At 31.3% G+C, this 22,956-nt stretch overlaps 1 protein-coding gene and 1 long non-coding RNA gene across 3 annotated transcripts; both read right to left on the reverse strand.

Moving 5' to 3' along the window:
- Window positions 1-1,446: 1,446 nt before the first annotated feature.
- Window positions 1,447-1,773, reverse strand: LOC128293895 (uncharacterized). Its single transcript, XR_008284020.1, has 2 exons — window positions 1,686-1,773; window positions 1,447-1,593 (listed from the first exon to the last, which is right to left on the reverse strand). It is a non-coding gene; the product is annotated as an uncharacterized LOC128293895 (long non-coding RNA).
- A 15,339-nt stretch (window positions 1,774-17,112) lies between these two features.
- Window positions 17,113-22,714, reverse strand: LOC108485729 (very-long-chain aldehyde decarbonylase CER1-like). 2 transcript variants are annotated; one of them, XM_053029409.1, is made up of 10 exons: window positions 22,521-22,714; window positions 22,189-22,412; window positions 21,844-22,076; window positions 21,283-21,502; window positions 18,786-19,161; window positions 18,567-18,674; window positions 18,225-18,425; window positions 17,936-18,037; window positions 17,669-17,842; window positions 17,113-17,546 (listed from the first exon to the last, which is right to left on the reverse strand). In XM_053029409.1, the coding sequence occupies exons 1-10, from the start codon at window positions 22,578-22,580 to the stop codon at window positions 17,367-17,369; spliced, it is 1,878 nt and encodes a 625-aa protein (XP_052885369.1). In that variant the 5' UTR covers window positions 22,581-22,714; the 3' UTR covers window positions 17,113-17,366. The 2 variants fall into 2 exon arrangements, with proteins under 2 accessions (XP_052885369.1, XP_017645063.1); XM_017789574.2 differs by having other exon boundaries at window positions 17,113-17,543; window positions 22,521-22,711.
- Window positions 22,715-22,956: the final 242 nt, after the last annotated feature.

Raw genomic sequence — 22,956 nt, forward strand, 5'->3', positions numbered from 1 at the left:
TAAAATCTAGACATAATGGCTTATTTGACTCTTCAACTTTACAAAAAATTCATTTAAATTGTTCTTTTAATTCGCTTCTTTTAGTTTTTAAGTTTGCACTATTTGTTAAATTACCCAAAAATGGATAAAAAAGATTGCCACGTGGATGCCATATAAGGAATTAATTAATTTTTAAAATTCTAAAAATTTTAAAATAAAGTTATTTAAAAATATTAAAATTATTAATAAATAAATAATTTTAATTTTTAAAATTAGTTAATTACTAACGTAGCATACATGTGGATATCATTTTAGCAAAGTTAATAGACATTAGCTTTTTCATCCATTTTGAGGTGATATGACAAACAATTCAAGTTTAATGATTCAAAAATGAATAATTAAATGAATAATTAAAATAACCATTTTTTTGTGTAAACTAAAAGGCAAAATAAATTATTATTTCAAAAATAATGAAAACTTTAATTAAAACACCTTTTATATTCTATAATAATATGATAAACAGAGCCAAAAATTAGCTTACAAATAGAACTGCCGTTCCATTGATCTCCATCTCTCAGTTTTTTTTTAAAATATTTACGTATATATAATATTTACTACCGTAATGTATAATTGTACATGTTTGTACCCAAACACACAGTGAAGAGAGATATATATATATATATATATTATATTTGAGGGAAGGAGACATTGAACAACAAAATAATACTTAACAACATTAATTGGAGGGCTCGTGTAATAACTTAAAGAAGAAGACGACAAATAAGCCAATAAAAGAATCTTGCTTTTATAAAATGAGTTGAAATATATGGAGAGGGGAAAAACCTTGTTGGAAAGACAATAAGTGTAAACTAAAACTAAAACTAAAACTGAAGAGGGACGAGGGAGAACCGATAAGGGCTTTGTTTTCGAGAATAATATGGAAAATAAATTATTGATCGGAATAATATGAAAATATTTCAAATTGACATTGCGGATAACTATCTGCGGTGACAATGATATATTTATTTTGTCAGAATCAAGCATGACAGTATTGTAAACTTAAATCGACAATCAATAATTAATATGTTGATTTGGGATTTTTATGCACAGTCCAAATATTATTGCAAAAAAAATAAAAATATAAAAACTAAATTCCCTGCGCTTTCCATGTCTGATTTATTGGGCAATCTTGAGTTTAATATTATTTTGAATGGTGCAAAACATGCTTTGGGGTGAAGCAGCAAAATGAAAGAGGGCCGCAACATGAGCCATTTTCAATATTTATTCAACACATTATCATATATGAATTCCTGAAAACTTTAAATGAAAAGAAGCAGGTAACATAACTATTAACTACACAAGATTCTTAATATTTATGTTGTAAAAAAGAAGATGGTATAGGAAAACGATTTTGTACCAAAAACCAGAGAAGCAGGTTATTGGTAATTGGAGCTCTTCCAAATACAACACTGCCCTTCCTAATTCGAACAAGCTCAGCAGCAAAGCCATGTTGACTTGGATAATATGTGAACCCTCTTACTGCACTTGAATTCAACAGTTCTTTGGGCTTTAGCTTTACAAGATCAGCTACTATTGAATTCACCCCATTAAAACCTTGAAATTTATACCTCCATCAGATCTCTATTATTTCTATTTTATATAATATATATATATAATACTTATATAATTGTTAAGGGGAAAAATACCTTGGCTCTCGTTGAGCTGCCATCAAGCAGATGAATCGAAGAAGTAAACCGCACACTTATTCCAGTCCTTGATTCGCGTGGGGAAAGTACTATGAATGTTTTTTATTAGTAATTAAATTGCATTTTATCTTATTTGCTTAAAAAATGAGTAAATTAATCTTTGTATATTAAATTGAAAAGAAAATTAGTCTTTTATTAAGAATTTTATATATTTCTATTAATAAAAATCAATCCTTTTACGTTAGCATGAAGTACACGTGAAAGTCATATTCACTATTTAGTTATTTCATCACCATGTTAATTTTTAACAATTCACATAAATGAAATTTTAAACAGAAAAAATTAATTTCTTTCTTTAATTTAATATATAAAGGGTAAGTAAAACAAAATTATAATTTGAATTCTAATAGAGGAATTCCATCCTACTTTTACCTTGTATGATTTGTCTAGGAATGGTATGATGAAAACCCATGTTTTGTTTGTTTGTTTGTTTGTTTATTTATGTCAACGTCTTTCTATCTCATACAATATGATATCATATGAGTGCAGGGCAAAGGCAAATTGGCAATTCAATATATTCAAGTGGTGGGTGTGGGGTGTCTATTCTTTAAATCTTGTATTCAATTCAATATTGTCTAGGTTCTGGATTGGATGTCACTCTCTCTGCACTGTTCAACCTGCTGCTGACATCCTTTTGTCTTTTCCTTTTCTTCTATTTTTAATTAAATTTCCTCCATATTTATATCTGCATTGCACGCACGTCGTCTTACAGGCCAGAAAACTCTTTACTCAACAAAAATAGATTTCAACAGTCATTAAGGCCCTCCGCAACGAGCTAGATGGAGGTCCAATATGAACTATGGAGGAACATTGTAGCCCATACAAAAGGGGTCTTTTGGACCAATATGAATCGGCCTTAGCATTCAATTCGGCTATGTCAACCATCAGGGGCCCAAAACAAATGGGATATGAAGAGGAATCTCCATCCCATCCCTTTTATTATATAGGCTGGTCGAGATATTATTCCGACGAGTAACGATGACGTTGGGATTTTTATCAAAATAATATTCAAATAGAAATTATTTTTCAAAATTATTTACTAAAATAATAAGTTTTTTATAGTATCCACTTGTGTCGTCTATTTAGAGTGCGAAATCAATCCAAAATCCTATACCCGGGAATTTGAATTTTTTAAAAGGTAAATTATATATGTTTCTAAATTTTGCTTAAAATTATATTACAATCATTTAATTTTTAAAATTACATAATAATCACTAATATTATTAAATTATTATATTTTTTCATTTGATATTTAACTTTTGTTAAAAAGTATCGTTGCACCTTGTTAATTTGATCCCGAACTATAGTTAAAAAATTATTTTGATATTTTAAACTTTTCTTAACAATAATTGTAAAAAATAAAAATCTTAAAAAAAAACTAACAGTTCTTGAAAATTTTAATTATATAAAAATTAAAAATTTTAAACTAAATTTCATTTGTTTTCCACCATTGATCACCTCAACAACTTAATGTTGTTTTACTCGAAATTGTTTTACAAATTCTATTTTGTTTTATTTTAATTTTCTCAAGCCCTAAAAGCCCTAGCAAAATGTATCTTAATGCAAGATTTAGATTTTACTATTAAAACGATTGTTACTGCTCGAGTTTTTAAGAAATAAAATCTAGGCTTGTAACATTGCTTTCATTATTGAGAATCATAAAATTTCTACTATTAATGACCTATATTAGAATGATTATTTAATTTTCAAGTTTTTAATTTTTTTACAATTATTGTTAAGAAAATTTTAAAAATATTAAAATAATTTTTAACTTTAACTAAAAAATAAATTAACTATTAACCTTTTAAATTAAGGTGCAACATTATTTTTATTAATGGAAATTAATAATTAAGTGATAAAAATATAACAATTTGATAATATTAATAACTATTATGTATCTTTTAAAATTAAATAATTGAAATATAATTTTAAATAAAATTTAATGATAATTAATGAAATTTACTTTTTTTAAATGGGTGTCACCTACATAACATGTGACACCCAATTGATTTAACCAAAAAAAATATTTGTTAAAGGGGTGTCACCTACTTGACATACAACATCCCACTACCCATTTTTTCCTCCAGTTTTATTTTTTTGTATTTTTTTTTCCATTTTTTGTCAAATTAACAGGGTATTGTATGTCAAAAGTGCAACACCCTTTTTAAATACATATTTTAAAATTTTATACTTATTAAATAATGATGGAGTAGTTTTGGAGTTAGAATTGTTTGTGAGATAGGCGACATCATTTTTTAGAGTAGAAAATGTACTATTTTGGTAAATAATGTTGAACTTATATTATTTTTGGGAAATGATTTTATTTTTATATTATTTTGATAAAAATTCCAATGATGTTGATAGGTCAATATTAGGACCAAGGCTATTCAAAACTGATGACTCAATGCATGTTCAAACAACTGTTTAAACACATTCCGTTTAAATAGTTGTTTAGATATTTGTTCAGATAAGCATTTGGGATAGCTTGAATATTTTAGGATACTGGCATTTTGACTTCGGCTTGCGTATATGTTTTGTCATAAGCAAATGGGTTCTTGGAATATTTTATCTCATCTCAAAACTATGTGAATCACATGTGATGGTTGATGGAAGATTGGAGATCAACATGCCTTTATTAGATAAGGCTTATGCTTATCCTTTAACCAGTTTATGGAGATTACCAAGCCTTATCATGAGATAAAATTTGAAGATTATTTATCTAAGATTATTTTGGTGTTAAAGAAGTATTTATCTCTACTTAAGGTTGCCATTTTGAGTCTAAAGTATTTATCTCTACTTAAGGTTGCCATATTGAGTCTAAAAATGGACAATTGGTTCATATATGAAATGCATGTTTTTTGAGAGTGTTGTATTAGTTTGTTGAGTTCCTTCTTGTTGTTTTTTTTCCTTGTAAGTTTGCACTCATTTATGAGGCTTTACTTGTGAGAGATTGAACCATTCATAAGATGTTATTCTTCAGTGCTAGCATTGGCAATATGTTCTTCTTTGATTGTCCATTGAACCTTGGATTTAGTTACTCTTCCATCTTCAATGTCCATCATGAGTGACTCCCATCTTAAAAGGATCTAATGCCAGGCTTTTCACCAATAAATTGGATATAAGCCTTCATGTAAGCCTTTCAGTAAATATAATAGCCAAATTCCAACATCGGGAGACGTGAGGTTGATGATCCTTCCATAGCTTGTAGTTAGCAATATTAGGAATCTCTAATAGATGGGTTAACTGGTAGGCTCTGATATCAATTATTGACCCAAAATAGTTTCTAAGTAACAAGAAAAGTATGAATAGAAGTGTTTGTGGAAGTGAACATTTCTGCAAGCACTACAATAGCCCAAGATAGAATAGGAGACAATAAGATTTGTTTACGTAGTTATATTTCCTTATGTCTACAGAGTCTAACTCAGTGAGAATAATCTATTATATTTATATTTTTTTAATAATTATAAAATTTTAGGTTTTTCAATAAATATTTTGAAAAATATAAAATTATTTTGAACTTTTAAATTTTTATTGACAGAGACCAAGTTGTTCATTTCGAAATTGACAAGGACCAAAAGGTATTTAAACAAATATGCTATTTGAGTTATTTGAATTGTACAATTTAACTCGAATCAAACCTCAAAATTGAATTACATATTTAAATTAACTAAAAAAACCAAAAAACTATATTCAACTAACTCAAAATTAAAAAAAATAAATCACAATTGAAGCTTGTAAAAAAAGAATATATATAGCAACATGTGGTAGCACATTAAAGAAAATTGAGGTTACTGGTGAAGGCCAATTAAAGTTCCAAGTGGCAGTTATTTTGCATGGCAATTAACTCATGATCTTTGGTCGCTAAGGAATTATACTTATATTCTATTTCTAATTATTTTAAGGTAAACATTTTCGCTAACCACTTTAAATTGTTCTTATTCGGATTATTTTTTTTTGTTAACTTTATCACTTTAACATTAAAATTGTAACGTGATCAAAATAAAAGCGATTTCTATTCAGAGTGATTAAAATAGAAATACACAGATAGTATGATTAAAATAGAAACGACTTCTATTTAAAGTAATTATCATCATAGTTTACCAAAATTTCTGTGAAACTATATTATTTTAATATAAAAGGTCTAATAAAAATCCCATATAATTAAACTAAATAATAATACGAATACATGTCAACACAACACCCAGTATTCATACTAATTTTCAAAAAGAAGCAGAAGAAGTTAGTTACAAAATTTGTGCCCGATTAAAAATTCAAAATCAATTTAATCTATAAAATAAAATCAAAATTCAATTTAAACTTAAAATTTAACAAAGTTCAAATAAGTCCATGATCTATAAAAAACTAATAATCTAAATTTTATTCTTTCATTTGAAATTCCTGAAATATTTTATCTTACTAATATTATAAGTCCGTGATCTATAAATGTGACAACCAACACTCGATCCGGTCGTCAACTTCGAGTATGTAACATCACATTACATTGTCAAAGCAACTTAGACTTTAGACTATTTCAATATAATTTCACCATATTTAATTCACATTTACCAATAACATAACAAATAAATCATTTAACAAAATCATTCATATGCATTTATAAGGTTTAAGATCTTATTTCATCTTATTGCGGGGTCATGCTAAGTCAAAATCGGAGTTAGGACACGAATCCAAACTCACTTGTCAAAATTCCAAGTTATGTCTCGAGACAAGTCATAAATTATTCTGGAAATTTTAGCTTCAATATTTACTTGTCTCGAGACACAAAAGAGTGCGTCTCGAGGCAAGGTCCTTTATGTCTCGAGACTAGGTCTCAAGATCTGTAACACCCTTCGCCCGTATCCCTCGCCGGAAGAGGGTTCGAGGTGCTACCAGATTTAAACTCAACCATTTATATAAAACCAGGCCGTAAAAATTTTTGATCAATTTTAAACTTTTCATACACGCGTATATTATCCTTTAATCGGGCTTACAAGGCCCCAAAACATTCATGAGGTATTATTAAATATTTACCAATATCTTAGTCTTGTATCATTTACTTACTCAACAATGAATCACAATTCAAATTCTAAATATACATGCTATAAACCACATCACAGGAGATAATAACATACAAGCATATGAATAATCAAACTACCTTAATAACAAGCCAAAGTCTTTGGCTTAATCATAATATTACATGCTCAACTTTACAACCCTATACATGCCATAGACTCGAAACACTAAGATTTACTTACGCCGATAGTGTAGACTCGACTATGTGATAATATCTCTGACGGCCTCCAACCCGAGCTAACCTGGCAACCCTAGGGAATATGGGAAAGAAAAGGGAAGTAAGCTTTACGCTTAGTAAGTTCATAAGAAAACAATAAGCAACTCATTAACAAGTTTTATCAATGTTTACAACTCATCAACCCATTGACATTCGATTTAGTCCTAGAACCGAATAAACCTAAATAGCTCTGATACCAATCAATATTATAACGTCCCCCCTACCCGAGACCGTTGCCGGAGTCAAGCAGGAGACATTACAAAACTTATCTTAGCACTTAAACAGTTTTCGTAGTAAACTATCCATCTGCGTCACAGTCGCTAAAAAAATCATATCTCGAGTTACGAAACTCGAAATCCAATTCCGTAAATTTTCCTGAAACTAGACTCATATATCTACTTACTAATTTTTTCTAGAATTTTGGTGAGGCCAATTAGTACAGTTTATTATAAGAAGTCTCCCTGTTTCAGGGTTCAGCTACTCTGACCCTTGTGCACTACGAATCAAATTTCTTCCTGTACAGAAATCCAATGACTATTCCATTTGTTTCAATTAAAATAGACTCAATAAGGAATCCATACAAATAAAGTTTGAGTCCTAATTCTTAATACACAATTTATGGTGAATTTTTAAAGTCAGAACAGGGAATCCAGAAATTGTTCTAACCCTGTTTCACCAAAACGTAAATATCTCATAAAATACAACTCTTTTACCAATTTTGTTTCTTCCATATAAAAATAAATTCATTAAGCTTCAATTACATATTTTATTCATCATCTAATTCACTTTATACTATTTTTGGTATATTTTCAAAGTTGGACTACTGTTACTGTCCAAATCTGTTTTAGTATAAAATGTTGATAACTAAGTTTATAACATCTTCATTTCTTCTTTCTACAACATTTACCAACAATTCCTCTTATTACTCTTCACTAACATATCAAAACATACCATTCTTAAGGTTTTGGTAACATTTACAAAACATACCAAAATATCATTTAACAACTTAGATACTTTCAATATAACCAAAAGACATCCTAGGTACAATGCCATTTTCCAAAAGATAGAAACTTCACCAATTTGAGTTTGGGGATCGGCTTGTATGTTGAGTCCTTATACTTTCGTACCTAGCTGCGCATCGAAAACAAACCGTCGCTGAGAATACTCTCAGTGGTATTTCTATAAACAATAGCTTAATCAACTTTAAAACATGGTAATTCAAACACATTATTGCTATTATTCAATATCAATCAAGACTTTAATAACCTTTACTTTATTTACCCTTATTAACATAACTCGGACACTAACGGATACACGGATCCAACCCACACTCGGGATAAGCACATAGTGCTTCATCGAACAAATCCGAACTTTAACATTATAGTACACAAAGTACTTCATCGGAACAAATCCGAACTTTAATGATGAGTCGACACATAGTGTCTCATCGACTCAATGTCGGAATATCCCAATACTTCCAATTCCTATGACATGTCAACTATATCCGACTAGCCCGACATTGTTAATAGGGTATTCAAAATCACATTCATTTCAATATGGTAAAAATACTTACCTCATTCACATTTTCATACAATATAAATATCAAATATAGCAATAACGATTAAGCTCGGTTTATAGAAATACAAACCACTATTTATCGAATTTAATCGATATCTTCGTTCACTTCTCTTTTCCCTTCTTTGATGACGATCCGTGCTACGTTTGCTACTAACAATCATACAATTAAAATTCATCAATATACTAATTCATAAAACACATTTTCACTTTCTATCAAACTTTTACAAAATTCCAATTTCGTCTTTTTCCATTACTAATCTTTTTCTTTAACTTAAGCTTCATATTCTCTTTTAATCAACTCATTAACAATTTCTAACTCATAAAATTCATTATAAAACATAAATTTTGAGCTCTATTCAACTTAATCCCTATTTAAACCTAACTTAGAATTCTTTTAATAAATCACTCAATTTTCACTTCTAACTTCAATTCCTATCAATTTAACCCATAAAACCTCAATTTATTCAACTAAATCAATATCTAAAAATTTTCTATTTTTCTTCATTTTAACCTCATACATGTAGAACTTTGAATTAGGCATCCATAAACATAAAAATCATAAGAAAATGAGCTAAAACAACTTACCAATTAAACTTTAGGGCCTTAATCCTCAAATTTCCCTTTTCTTTTCTTTCTTTCTTTCCTTCTTTCTTTCTCACGTTTGCTCTCTGTAACTCTTTCTATGTTTCTTTACTCATTATTATTTATTCATTATACTATATTATATTATTATTAACCTATAAAAATATAAATTAACATGTGTAATAGCTATAACATAAAATATCTTATAGCTATTACACATATATACCAACTATTACACATGTTATATCATACACTCACACACATGGCACTTAGGGTCTAATTGCTAGATTAGTCCCTTTTACTTCTTTAATCTATAATTAAACTTTTATTCCTTATGCAATTTAATCCTTTAAACTAAATTCAAGCTACTTCACTTAATTAAACACTAAATAACCATTCAACTATAATTCATAAATATTTCTAATAAATATTCATGAATAAATTTCACGAAAACAGTACTCAAGACTCAATTTCCGATACCGTAACTTTCGGTTCATTACAATTCTCTCCCCCTTAATAAATTTCGTCCTCGAAATTTACGAAAAGAGATGGGGTATTGAGATCTCATTGTTTCTTCGGTTCCCATGTAGCTTCTTCAACACCGTGACTTCGCCATAGCACTTTTACTAAAGGAATACGTTTATCACGTAATTCTTTTACCTCTCGTGCTAGAATCTCAACCGGTTCTTCTTCATACGATAAGTCAGTCGAATCTCTACATTCTCGGTCGTAATAACATGTGAAGGATCCGATCGATATCTTCTTAGCATAGAAACATGGAAGACATCGTGCATTTTTCGTAGTTCGGGAGGTAAGGCCAATCGATACGCCTCTTGGTCCAATTCTCTCAATAACCCGTAAGGCCCAATAAAACGAGGACTTAATTTTCCTTTTGACCAAATCTTAGAATTTTCTTCCAAGGTGAAACCTTTAAAATACTTTATCCCCGATCGAGTATTCAATATCCCGTCGTTTCAAATCGCATACGATTTCTGTCTATCAAAAGCAGTTTTCAATCTTTCCCGAATTTTCTTAACTGTACTTTCCGTTTCTTGAACCAATTCAGGTCCAATCATCTTCTTCTCATTCAGTTCTGTCCAACATACGGGTGATCGGCATCTTCGTCCATACAAAGCCTCATACGGTGCCATCGTATACTTGATCGAAACTATTATTATACACAAATTCGGCTAATGACAAATAATATTCCCAGTTAGACTCAAAATCAATCATACAGGCTCGAAGCATATCTTCTAAAATTTGTATTACCCGTTCAGATTGACCATCAGTCTGTGGATGAAAAGCTGTACTAAAATGAAGTCGAGTACCGAAAGATTCATGTAATTGCTTCCAAAACCTTGACGTAAACCTTGGATCTCTGTCGAAATTATTGATTTTGGAATACCATGTAATCTAATGATTTCCGAACATAAACCTCAAGAAGTTTCTTTAACGACCAATCGGTTCTCACAGACTAAGAAATGAGTGACTTCGTAAGTCGATCAACTATTACCCAAATAGCATTCTTTTTACTTGTAGACATCGGTAATCCCGTCACAAAGTCCGTCATTATTCGGTCCCATTTCCATTCGGGAATATTGATGGGTTGAAGTAATCCGATGGAACTTGATGTTCGCCTTCACTCGTTGACAAGTCAAACACTTTGCCACATATTCGATTATATCCTTTTCATTCCCGACCACCAATACAATTCACGCAAATCACGATACATTTTCATACCTCCGGGATGAAATGCAAATGGACTATTATGAGCTTCTCGAAGAATTAACTCTTTCAACTCGAATTATTCGAATGCAAAGTCGATTCGAAATCTTAAGCGACCATTTCCATCAATGCTAAAATTTTACATTGTACCATTCGAATCATCTCTCTTTCTTTAACAACTTATCATCTTCTAACTGTGCTTGATCCGATTCGATCAAACATTATCGGCTTTATTCTTAATTAGGTCAAAAGGCTTCCATCTTGATGATACTAAGTTGTGCAAACATTGCTCGTAATTCAATCGCACTTTTCTACTCGGTCGTCGGCTACTACATTAGCCTTCCTCGGATGATAGTCTATGACACAATCATAGTCTTTTAGAAGCTCTATCCAACGCCTTTGTCTCGATTCAAATCTTTTGTGAAAGTAGATACTTCAAACTTTTATGATCCAGTATAAACATAGCACTTTTCACCATAAAGATAGTGCCTCCAAATCTTCAAGGCAAAAATTACATTTGCTAATTCTAAATCATGAGTTGGATAGTTGCGTTCATGCGGTTTCGATTGCCGTGAAGCATAAGCAATGACTTTCCGTTCGCATCAAGACACATCCCGATCCACTCAATGAAGCATCACCTGTACACTACAAAATCTCTTTCGATTACGGTAAAGTCAACACCGGTGCCTCTGTTAACATTCGTTTTAATGCTTCAAAACTTTTTCGACATTGCTCATTCCAAACAAATGGAATATTTTTTCGTAGTAGCTTGGTCATCGGTAAGGCTATCTTTGAAAATCCGTTGTGAATCTTCGATAGTAACCACCAATCCGAGAAAACTTCGTACCTCGATACATTCTTAGGAACTTTCTCTTGAATAACCGCTTCAATCTTCTTTGGATCCACTCTAATTCCATCCACGATACGACATGACCAAGAAACACAACTTCGATAACCGAATTCACACTTGCTCAATTTTCCGTACAATTGCTTTTCTCGTAGTATTTGCAAAACAATCGGAGATGTTGCTCATGATCTTTTTCGACTTGGAATATACCAAAATATCGTCGATAAAAACTACTACGAACCGATCCAAGTATGGTTGAAAATCCGATTCATAAGATCCATAAAAGCAGCAGGGGCATTTGTCAGTCCAAATGGCATCACTAAAAATTCATAATGCCCATACCTCGTACGGAATGCCGTCTTCAATATGTCGCACTCTTTTACTTTCAACTGATAGTATCCCGACCTTAGATCAATCTTTGAAAATACGGAAGCTCCTTTCAGTTGATCAAACAAATCATCTATTCGGGGAAGTGGATACTTGTTCTTGATAGTCAATTTGTTGAGTTGTCGATAATCAATGCACAATCGCATCGACCCATCTTTCTTCTTAACAAATAACATTGGAGCTCCCCATGGTGATGTACTAGGTCGTATAAAACCTCTCGTCCAATAAGTCTTGCAACTGTACTTTTAATTCCTTTAGCTCGATGGGTGCCATACTGATGCGGAGGTATCGATATCGGATCAGACTGGTAGACTTCAATCACAAATTCTACCTCTCGATCGGGGGTAATCCGGGTAATTCCTCGGGAATACATCGAAAATTCACATACAATCCAATTTTACTACATCGACTTTCAACTGAATCCGAATTAATCACATATGCTAAGAAAGCATTACAACCTCGATGAAGAAGCTTGCTAGCTTTAATGGTCAAACAATACGAATTGATCCACTAGTCCGAATACCATTTACTTCAATTCTATCTTCACTTTCATTCGAACAATAAACTTCTTCTTATAACAGTCTAAAATCACTCCATGTTCTGATAACCAGTCCATTCCCAAAATAACATCAAAGTCGCCAAATGGCATAATCAACAGATCAACAGGAATATTCTATCTTGAATCATTAACGAACATCTTCGACATATATGGTTCACTAAAGTAGTTTGTCCCGATGGACTAGACACTTCTATTATAACTTTAGACAATTCAAACTCTAATTTTTTGTCTCAACTACTTTCGTATTAACATATGAATGTGATGACCGAGGTCTATTAAAGCATAAACGGTGCTGAATTCAATAAGAATATACTGTCACCACATCGTGAGCATCTTTCTCTTCTCGAGTCCTCACAACATACGCCGAGCTGGAGCTCTAGCTTCAGATTGTTGTGTAGCACTCTCACTAGTTCTTCTAGTACCACCTCTAGCAACGAACTACTTGGCTGATCCCGACCTCTGGAAGCAAATTCAGATCTTTGCACTCTTGCGGTGTTGTTCCAGATATCTTTGGGCAATCTTTAATAAAGTGATCGGTAGCTCCACAACGGAAACAACCTCCAGTCAATTTTCTACACTCCTCTTTGTGTCGGTTTCCACAATGCTCACATATTGGAATTTCAGATTCAATCGGACTTGGATCTCGCCGATGAGACACGATGAGTCTGTCTTTTCTGACCTCGATCACTCCTTTTCGATCGAGAACTAAATCTCCAATTACCTCGTGATTCCTTTGACCGCTTAGGTGCGGACTTGAACTAACCATTCGGGACGTTTTTGATCGAATGAGCAACTTCGGACTTTTATCCCTTCCAAGAATTTGTTCAATCATCTTAGCTCTTTCCATTAAATCCATAAACTCGGTGATTCTAAGAGGCATCAACGTAGTCTAAATTCATCACGTAATCCTCTTAAAAATCTTTTACATCGGTCGGCTTCGATCGGTACAAACTCGATGGCATATCTGCTCAATCTCGAAATTCTCGTTCATAATCCACTATAAGCATCTCACCTTGTTTCATGTTAAGAACTCTTGTCTTTTGTCTTCTATGTACATTTCTCCCAAATACTTATTTTGAAACTCTTTTGAAAGAAGTCCCAACTTATCTGTTCCTCAAGTACATTTCGAATCACCGATTCCCACCATACTAAAGCTTCCTCTTGCGAGAATGAGACAACACACACTAAGCTTTCTTGTGGTGTACATTCAAGTTGCTTGAACTCTCTTTGTAGTCTTTAACCAATTTTCAGCAGTAGTCGAATCAATTCCTTGGCACCCAAAAATTCTGTAGCTCCATATTTTCTCAATTCTTTAATTGGAGCTCTTGGGTAGTAGGGATAGAGGACGTAGCAAGCATAGTTCCTACCGCTTTTGAAGGGCATCGGCGATTATTCTAAAGACTTGAGATTGTCACTTCCAACATTCGGTTGATTTCCTCTGGATTCACACTTGGAGTTGCAGACTCGATTCATTCACATTATACGGTTCATCATCTTCACTATACATCTCTTGATCAGTATCCTCAATGCTTTTATCGACATTCTTAATGCTATAAAACAAAATATTCAACAAACATATCAGCATCCAATCCCAACTCAAATTTGACTCAGTAATGGCATGTACCTCTAGATTCCCATTGACATTCGATTTAGTCCTAGAACCGAATAAACCTAAATAGCTCTGATACCAATCAATATTGTAACGTCCCCCCTACCCGAGACCGTTGCCGGAGTCAAGCAGGAGACATTACAAAACTTATCTTAGCACTTAAACAGTTTTCGTAGTAAACTATCCATCTGCGTCACAGTCGCTAAAAAAATCATATCTCGAGTTACGAAACTCGAAATCCAATTCCGTAAATTTTCCCTGAAACTAGACTCATATATCTACTTACTAATTTTTTTCTAGAATTTTTGGTCAGGCCAATTAGTACAGTTTATTATAAGAAGTCTCCCCTGTTTCAGGGTTCAGCTACTCTGACCCTTGTGCACTACGAATCAAATTTCTTCCTGTACAGAAATCCAATGACTATTCCATTTGTTTCAATTAAAAATAGACTCAATAAGGAATCCATACAAATAAAGTTTGAGTCCTAATTCTTAATACACAATTTATGGTGAATTTTTAAAGTCAGAACAGGGAATCCAGAAATTGTTCTAACCCTGTTTCACCAAAACGTAAATATCTCATAAAATACAACTCTTTTACCAATTTTGTTTCTTCCATATAAAAATAAATTCATTAAGCTTCAATTACATATTTTATTCATCATCTAATTCACTTTATACTATTTTGGTATATTTTCAAAGTTGGACTACTGTTACTGTCCAAATCTGTTTTAGTATAAAATGTTGATAACTAAGTTTATAACATCTTCATTTCTTCTTTCTACAACATTTACCAACAATTCCTCTTATTACTCTTCACTAACATATCAAAACATACCATTCTTAAGGTTTTGGTAACATTTACAAAACATACCAAAATATCATTTAACAACTTAGATACTTTCAATATAACCAAAAGACATCCTAGGTACAATGCCATTTTCCAAAAGATAGAAACTTCACCAATTTGAGTTTGGGGATCGGCTTGTATCTTTGAGTCCTTATACTTTCGTACCTAGCTGCATGACGAAACAAACCGTCGCTGAGAATACTCTCAGTGGTATTTCTATAAACAATAGCTTAATCAACTTTAAAACATGGTAATTCAAACACATTATTGCTATTATTCAATATCAATCAAGACTTTAATAACCTTTACTTTATTTACCCTTATTAACATAACTCGGACACTAACGGATACACGGATCCAACCCACACTCGGGATAAGCACATAGTGCTTCATCGAACAAATCCAAACTTTAACATTATAGTACACAAAGTACTTCATCGGAACAAATCCGAACTTTAACGATGAGTCGACACATAGTGTCTCATCGACTCAATGTCGGAATATCCCAATACTTCCAATTCCTATGACATGTCAACTATATCCGACTAGCCCGAATTGTTAATAGGGTATTCAAAATCACATTCATTTCAATATGGTAAAAATACTTACCTCATTCACATTTTCATACAATATAAATATCAAATATAGCAATAACGATTAAGCTCGGTTTATAGAAATACAAACCACTATTTATCGAATTTAATCGATATCTTCGTTCACTTTCTCTTTTCCTTCTTTGATGACGTATCCGTGCTACGTTTGCTACTAACAATCATACAATTAAAATTCATCAATATACTAATTCATAAAACACATTTTCACTTTCTATCAAACTTTTACAAAAATTCCAATTTCGTCCTTTTTCCATTACTAATCTTTTTCTTTAACTTAAGCTTCATATTCTCTTTTAATCAACTCATTAACAATTTCTAACTCATAAAATTCATTATAAAACATAAATTTTGAGCTCTATTCAACTTAATCCCTATTTAAACCTAACTTAGAATTCTTTTAATAAATCACTCAATTTTCACTTCTAACTTCAATTCCTATCAATTTAACCCATAAAACCTCAATTTATTCAACTAAATCAATATCTAAAATTTTCTATTTTTCTTCATTTTAACCTCATACATGTAGAACTTTGAATTAGGCATCCATAAACATAAAAATCATAAGAAAATGAGCTAAAACAACTTACCAATTAAACTTTAGGGCCTTAATCCTCAAATTTCCTTTTCTTTTCTTTCTTTCTTTCCTTCTTTCTTTCTCACGTTTACTCTCTGTAACTCTTTCTATGTTTCTTTACTCATTATTATTTATTCATTATACTATATTATATTATTATTAACCTATAAAAATATAAATTAACATATGTAATAGCTATAACATAAAATATCTTATAGCTATTACACATATATACCAACTATTACACATGTTATATCATACATTCACACACATGGCACTTAGGGTCTAATTGCTAGATTAGTCCCTTTTACTTCTTTAATCTATAATTAAACTTTTATTCCTTATGCAATTTAATCCTTTAAACTAAATTCAAGCTACTTCACTTAATTAAACACTAAATAACCATTCAACTATAATTCATAAATATTTCTAATAAATATTCATGAATAAATTTCACGGAAACAGATACTCAAGACTCAATTTCCGATACCGTAACTTTCGGTTCATTACATTGTTGCAACAAAATTTATAAAAATAATTTAAAACTTTAAAACTTAATGTTTTAATGGTAAGCTAACAAATTATATTTTAATTAGATTGAATTATTTTATTTTATGACATATTTAAATAGATAAAATTATTAATTTAAATTTTAATAATTTAAATAAAATTTATAATTAAATTTATTAATGTTGAAGTCAATTTCTATTTTGAAATATTAATTAATTTAAGTTTAACTAAAATTAGATAACATAATTTTATTAATTTTAAATATTTAAAAGATATTTAGGTGTTTCATTTAGTAGTTAATTTGAAATTCATAGATGATATACATAAAGAGTTTTAACTCTGAGATCTTTTAATACAAACTATGGAGGCATTGTAGAGGAACCTATAACTCGCTAGAGACTCGCATGATGAGTCCAAGATAAGGATAAATAGTATATAGGTAAATTGCTTATACATAGAAAATATAGCACCAAGTAGATAGATAAATTGCCAAATGTGTTCTAGGTTTTTGATTGAGTTGAGACCGTCAGAGGCTGAAATCCGTGCTTGAGGCATGCTTCCCAAACTTTGTCAATGTTAGAGATGGTGTAACCACATTCATGCTCCTCCCATCCTTCCAGAGCATGCAATATCCCGGCTATGCGCCATACGCTCATCACTCTTCTTGGCAACCAATTCTGCTACATGCATTCATGTTGTTACTCTTTAGTACATATATTTTAACAAAGTAGAACAAAAGCTTTTGAAACTTTTAATTAATTTTAGAGATAACGGGACATATGGAGTAAGTTTCAAGGCCAACCTCGCAAGAATCCACATTCTCAAGGGCCTTCGGAGTCTGCATTGCTGGTGTTGTGTGATAGAAGCAGTCTTTGCGCAAATTTTTCAGTGGAAATTGCGAAAAGGGAATAAATAGTGTTCCTTTATTTGCCTTTCTTTGCTCTTCTTCGGTCAAGTCATCTCCCACTAACCATAACTGCAACACATCAAATAATTCATCATCACTTACTAGCCATTTCAACTATTTTTATTTGGAAAGGCCTAGGTTTGAGGCATGAGACTTAATTACCTTGCAAGAGCTATAACTCTTTGAGATAACCAATTTACCCTCAGACTTGGTGCCTAGTGATATATCAAGCTTCTCATATTCATCCTCATGCAATACAGTGACCTACAATGAATTAAAATTAAATATTATGATATCATAAAAGAGGAAAATATTACGAAAACAATGCATTATGGAGTTAGAGCTTCAAATTTCCTTAGAAAAATTTAGACAGTTGAGAATTTGGCAAGCTAGGCACTGCTTATTTATGTGGCTATCTAATTAATGAGTAAGCAATGAGATGGGATGGTACCTGAATACCCTTTTGGCATAGGGAAAAGGCGACTGCAAAAGCAACTTTAGTTAAGTTGCCTCTAAGAAGTACTTGGGTTGTTCCTTTTGGTATGCTATTTAGAAGAACTGCAACTGCCAAGCTGCTCCCATCCACTAATTTCACTTTAAGCTGGGGATGTTTCTTCACATACACCTCACCATATCTGTTTAGCTCTTTACCCTACATAATGTTCATTTTACCATCATACTTTGTATTTTCCGTTAAAAATTATTTTTACCTTTTCTTTTAAAAATATTTTTAATGTAATTTTCCTACAAACATGGTGATTATTGATTTGTGGGAAGAGGGGGAAAAACTTGCCTGATTCATGAGGCCTAGACTCAACACACTAGCACCTTTTTCCTCAGCTTCTAATACGGCTTCCTCAATCATGTTATTGATGGATTCCTTTTGCCATTTCAAGTGGTACTGAAAATTAATTGCAACACTGTTAACTACTAAGACTATGCATGTATGCATATATTTATTTTTAGTATTTGGCTGCACCAACTCACAGCTGCACTAATAAAGCTTCCTTACCTGTTCTCTGAAATTGGGTATGGCCCATGTCTGTAATCTAAGTTGATGGAATTGGTTCCTTTCAACAACAAAACTGCGACGATAAATCTTGGTAAGCATCATGAACGACAATGTAACAGGCCAGAGCAACCACAAGTACCAAGCTGATGAGTATGGTTTAGAAGCCAAGTAGGGAAATCCAACGCGGAGATGATAGATTGACTCAGGTGTGGTTAGGTGCATTAGATGCACCACGTTGGGCGTTTCCTCTTTTCTTTGGAGTGAAATTTTATACAAGGTATCCGAAGATTTGTCCATTGTGCCATAGATGTAATCATAGATTGGCATAAACAATGAATAGTTGGTCCTGAACTGTGTGTGGTGCAAAGAGTGAAACCTGCCCAAAAATTTAACAGTATATTTATATATATCAAATCATATGTAGACATTTAAGAATTGTTATATTATATATGTTTTGCTTTAAAATAAGATATCAATTTAAGAAAAAGGTTTACATGAATCAGTTACTTCATGTATTATTTAATTATCACATATGATAGTGTAATACATAATAGACTTTCTATATAAATGTGAATATGTAGAATGATTTAATTAAGGTGGCTTTTTTTTTAAATGAAAGTGGTATGTTGATGTTATGTAATTGTTTTATACAATAATTTCTTGTGAGGCCTTGAAATAGTTGGGGAAAGTTGGAGGATGTGGGTTCTTTGAACCTTAGTTTAAGATTTATAATGTGCAATTATATGTATGGATTAATCTAATTAGTTGATTTTATATTGGATTGTTTAAATTCTTAATTCATTTGCATTGTAATAATTTGATTCTTAATTCATCACTAAAAATAGAATAAAATCATAATCAACTAAACTCAAAAATCTTTTGTAAAAATAATTTTAATAAATTTATATGTATGTTATATTTTTTTAGCTCTCATGCTTATGATAAATTTTTTCTTTAAAATATTTTAAATTAAATTCACTGTTAAATGGATTTTTTGGCAATTTTAAAAGGTGTTTTAAGTATAAAAAAATCATTCAAACTTTGTAAAACCCATAATAGTGGAAATTAATGTTTTTGGTTAATAGTAGAAGTTAATTATGATAATTATTTTTAACTTAAAATTATACGAAAGATCTGGAAAAATAGGAACATAAGTTAATAAAAAGAAAAGAAATATATGTCATACGGAAATAAAATTTAAAAGTAAATAAATTATTGTATAATATAAAATATAAAAATATAATACATTGTATTAATTATAAAATCTAAATTAAACTTATTAGGTGAAATTCATTATCAATATTGTATTATATATAAATTATAGATTTAATCTATATTATTTAATTTGATCATTTTAGTATTTATATTTTTTGATTTTGAACTTTTAGTCATGGCTCAAATGGTAGTCAGTAAATCTATTAACTAAAATGATTTGGTTTTATGTGAGTATTATATGAAAATAATAAGGTGATATGACATTATACATATGATAATATATTTATCACATAAAATTTTGAAAATAATAGAATATAACTTAATGAGTTTAACTGGTCTTTGTTAGGTGAGGACTAAAATCTAAAATTTAAAAAATACAAAGATTAAATATAATTAAAATTGGAGTGTGGAGACTAAATCCCTACCGTACACATAATATAAGGAATATAGCAAATTTTGACCACTAAAAGAATCTCATTTCCTTTTCCAGACTTTTTTTATTGCCATTAATACAACATATGTTTTTTTGGGTTAATATATATTTTGCTTCCTAAATTTGTCTATTTTGTGCCTATTTGGTATCTAATTTTTTTAGGACTTAGTTCGTACTTGAACTTCTATTCTATCACATAGTTTGGTATCTCTAGACTAACATTGTTAATTTGTATTGACGTGGCATTAATAGTCAATCCGATGGGGACACATGACAACTTCTTACAATGTTACGTATCAAACATAAATAAAAATCTTTAAAATGATATAAATTAATAAAAAATATAAAATATTTTTCATATCAAGAATGAATTTAGACAACATTTATTAATTTATTAATAAAAAAGTATAAATTTTTTTCAACATCAAGAGTGATTCCAGGTTCATTCTCCATCCTTGATGTTAAATGTTTTTTGATATATTTTTATTAATTTATATATTTTTATGTTTTATTTATGTTTGACACATGATATTCTAAGAGGCTGTTACATGTCACCACTGAATTGGCTATAAGTGTCACGTAAACACAAATTAATGATGTTCATGTAAAGGTATTATATTGTATAAAAGAATGTAAATTTAGATACCAACTAGATAAAAAAAATGGTACAAACTAAATACAAGTTGATAAAGTAGGGGCAAAATATATATTAAGCATTTTTTTGTTAATGCATCTCCTTAAGAAGACACAATTTACTCGCCGTGTCACGTGCTTGTAATTTTCATGATCCCAAAAGAGTTAAATAGTAGATAATGAAATTGATTATGAAGAGAAAGAGAGAGAACGTACGATGGAGTATACATTATGTACTTGAGAGGAGGGAAAATGGAGAAGACCCAGTTGGGGATGAGCTCAAAGTTGCAATGCCCCATGTTGTTCATCAAGTCAATGTAAGTGATGTAGCCAGCAATGGCGATGATGGATCCAGTTCCAGTAAACACAACTGTCGACACTGGTATTATGAACAGTGCAAAATATACTATGTGTTCTGCAAATGGATGTGTCACAGCTGCAAAACGCATCATTCTGAATTATTTCTTTTCTCATAACAAAAACTATATTATATATAATCAAATACTAATTATTACTAAATATAATTCCCCCCACCAAATTACTATATTCATATTATATATTTATACAACACTTGATCTCATCTCAAAACGTAAAAAGGGTTGATATGGTCCCAATATGAGGGTGTGCAGTAGCACTGAAACCAAAAATAGCAACACAACACTACAGACAAACCATTACTATTTATGCTTGTCACTATCATGTTGAACATTAAGTTTGAAAAGCAATTTTGGAAAATATTAATTAAGAAGTGGATGGAGCACAAAAAAAGCTGCTTACAAGTACTAGGCTCAGTGACAATGGAGGAATGATGATGAGAATGGTAGCGAGAGTAAAGATAATGATGGTGCAAAGCTCTATGAAACCAGTAGTAAAGGAACTCCACTGGACCGGCATGGAGCAGCAGGGTTATAATCACACCATCCGTTCTCCATATGGGTATGTGTGAACCTCCTGGAAAGTATTTGTTGCCCAAGTAAAAAATGATTGCATTGAACAATATTTGATCATCCCTGCAATGTTCATGGTTCATCCCCAATCCAAACAAGTATACCCACTTTAAAAATTAATCAATTCTCGGAAACAAAAATTTAGCTTTATTTGTTACTTGGGCATATCAATTACCAGTTCCTTTCCCTGTCAACTTGGTCAAATTCGATACCCTTGTCCACAATCCTGTTGGTGCCTTTGGTAGTTCGATAACGAGAAAGGCTAATCCAAAGCTGGCTATGCAACATTCTCCATAACATGAGTGGGAGTATCATAAGGTTGAAAACATCACACCCCTTTTCATCCCCAACTATAATCGAGTATATACTCTCTGTGATCCAAGGAGCCAGGATTATGTACTGTAAATACCCATCCAACAACACAACATAGATGAATGAAAATGCATGAGAGAATTGACTCGATATGAGAGAAAATTAATATATAAAAAAGGAAGGAGACCATCTTACCTTAAAGCTTCCAAGAGGCTTCCATGGCCAGTCAGTGAGAATTCCTGGTTCAGAAGCCATGCTTTGGTGAACTACTAGTTTCGATGGGTAGCTGCTAATAGCTTTGGAAGGGGATCTTATTACCAGAATGAAGCTGAGCCGCTTTGTTGTGTAGGGGGTGGTATATATGGTGCATTCAAGCTCTAATGTAGCCAAGTACATTAAAAATATTTCCAACCTACTCCTAGCCAGAATAAATTCCTAAAACCTCTCATTGAAGTTGAAAAGTACCGATTTTAAACCAAAACTTTTAATAAACATACCGTTTTTAAATTAAATCAATTAAATTACCATTTTCTTCTTAATTCCACATAAATAGCCCAACATTTACTCTTGCATTTTCGAAGTATCATGTTTGGTTTCTAACTTTATTTTTGGTATATTTTCTTTTGGAATA

This window comes from Gossypium arboreum, chromosome 6, assembly GCF_025698485.1.
Source record: "Gossypium arboreum isolate Shixiya-1 chromosome 6, ASM2569848v2, whole genome shotgun sequence".
Classification (NCBI taxonomy): Eukaryota; Viridiplantae; Streptophyta; class Magnoliopsida; order Malvales; family Malvaceae; genus Gossypium; species Gossypium arboreum.

Excerpts from the sequence above, each read along its gene's own strand:
- LOC108485729 (XM_053029409.1), bottom strand. The coding sequence starts at position 22,580 with ATGGCTTCTGAACCAGGAATTCTCACTGACTGGCCATGGAAGCCTCTT. Across the intron at positions 19,162-21,282 it reads TACATAATGTATACTCCATC|GTTTCACTCTTTGCACCACA; the intron begins GTACGTTCTCTC and ends ATTTTTGGGCAG. Across the intron at positions 18,675-18,785 it reads TACCCAATTTCAGAGAACAG|TACCACTTGAAATGGCAAAA; the intron begins GTAAGGAAGCTT and ends ATTAATTTTCAG.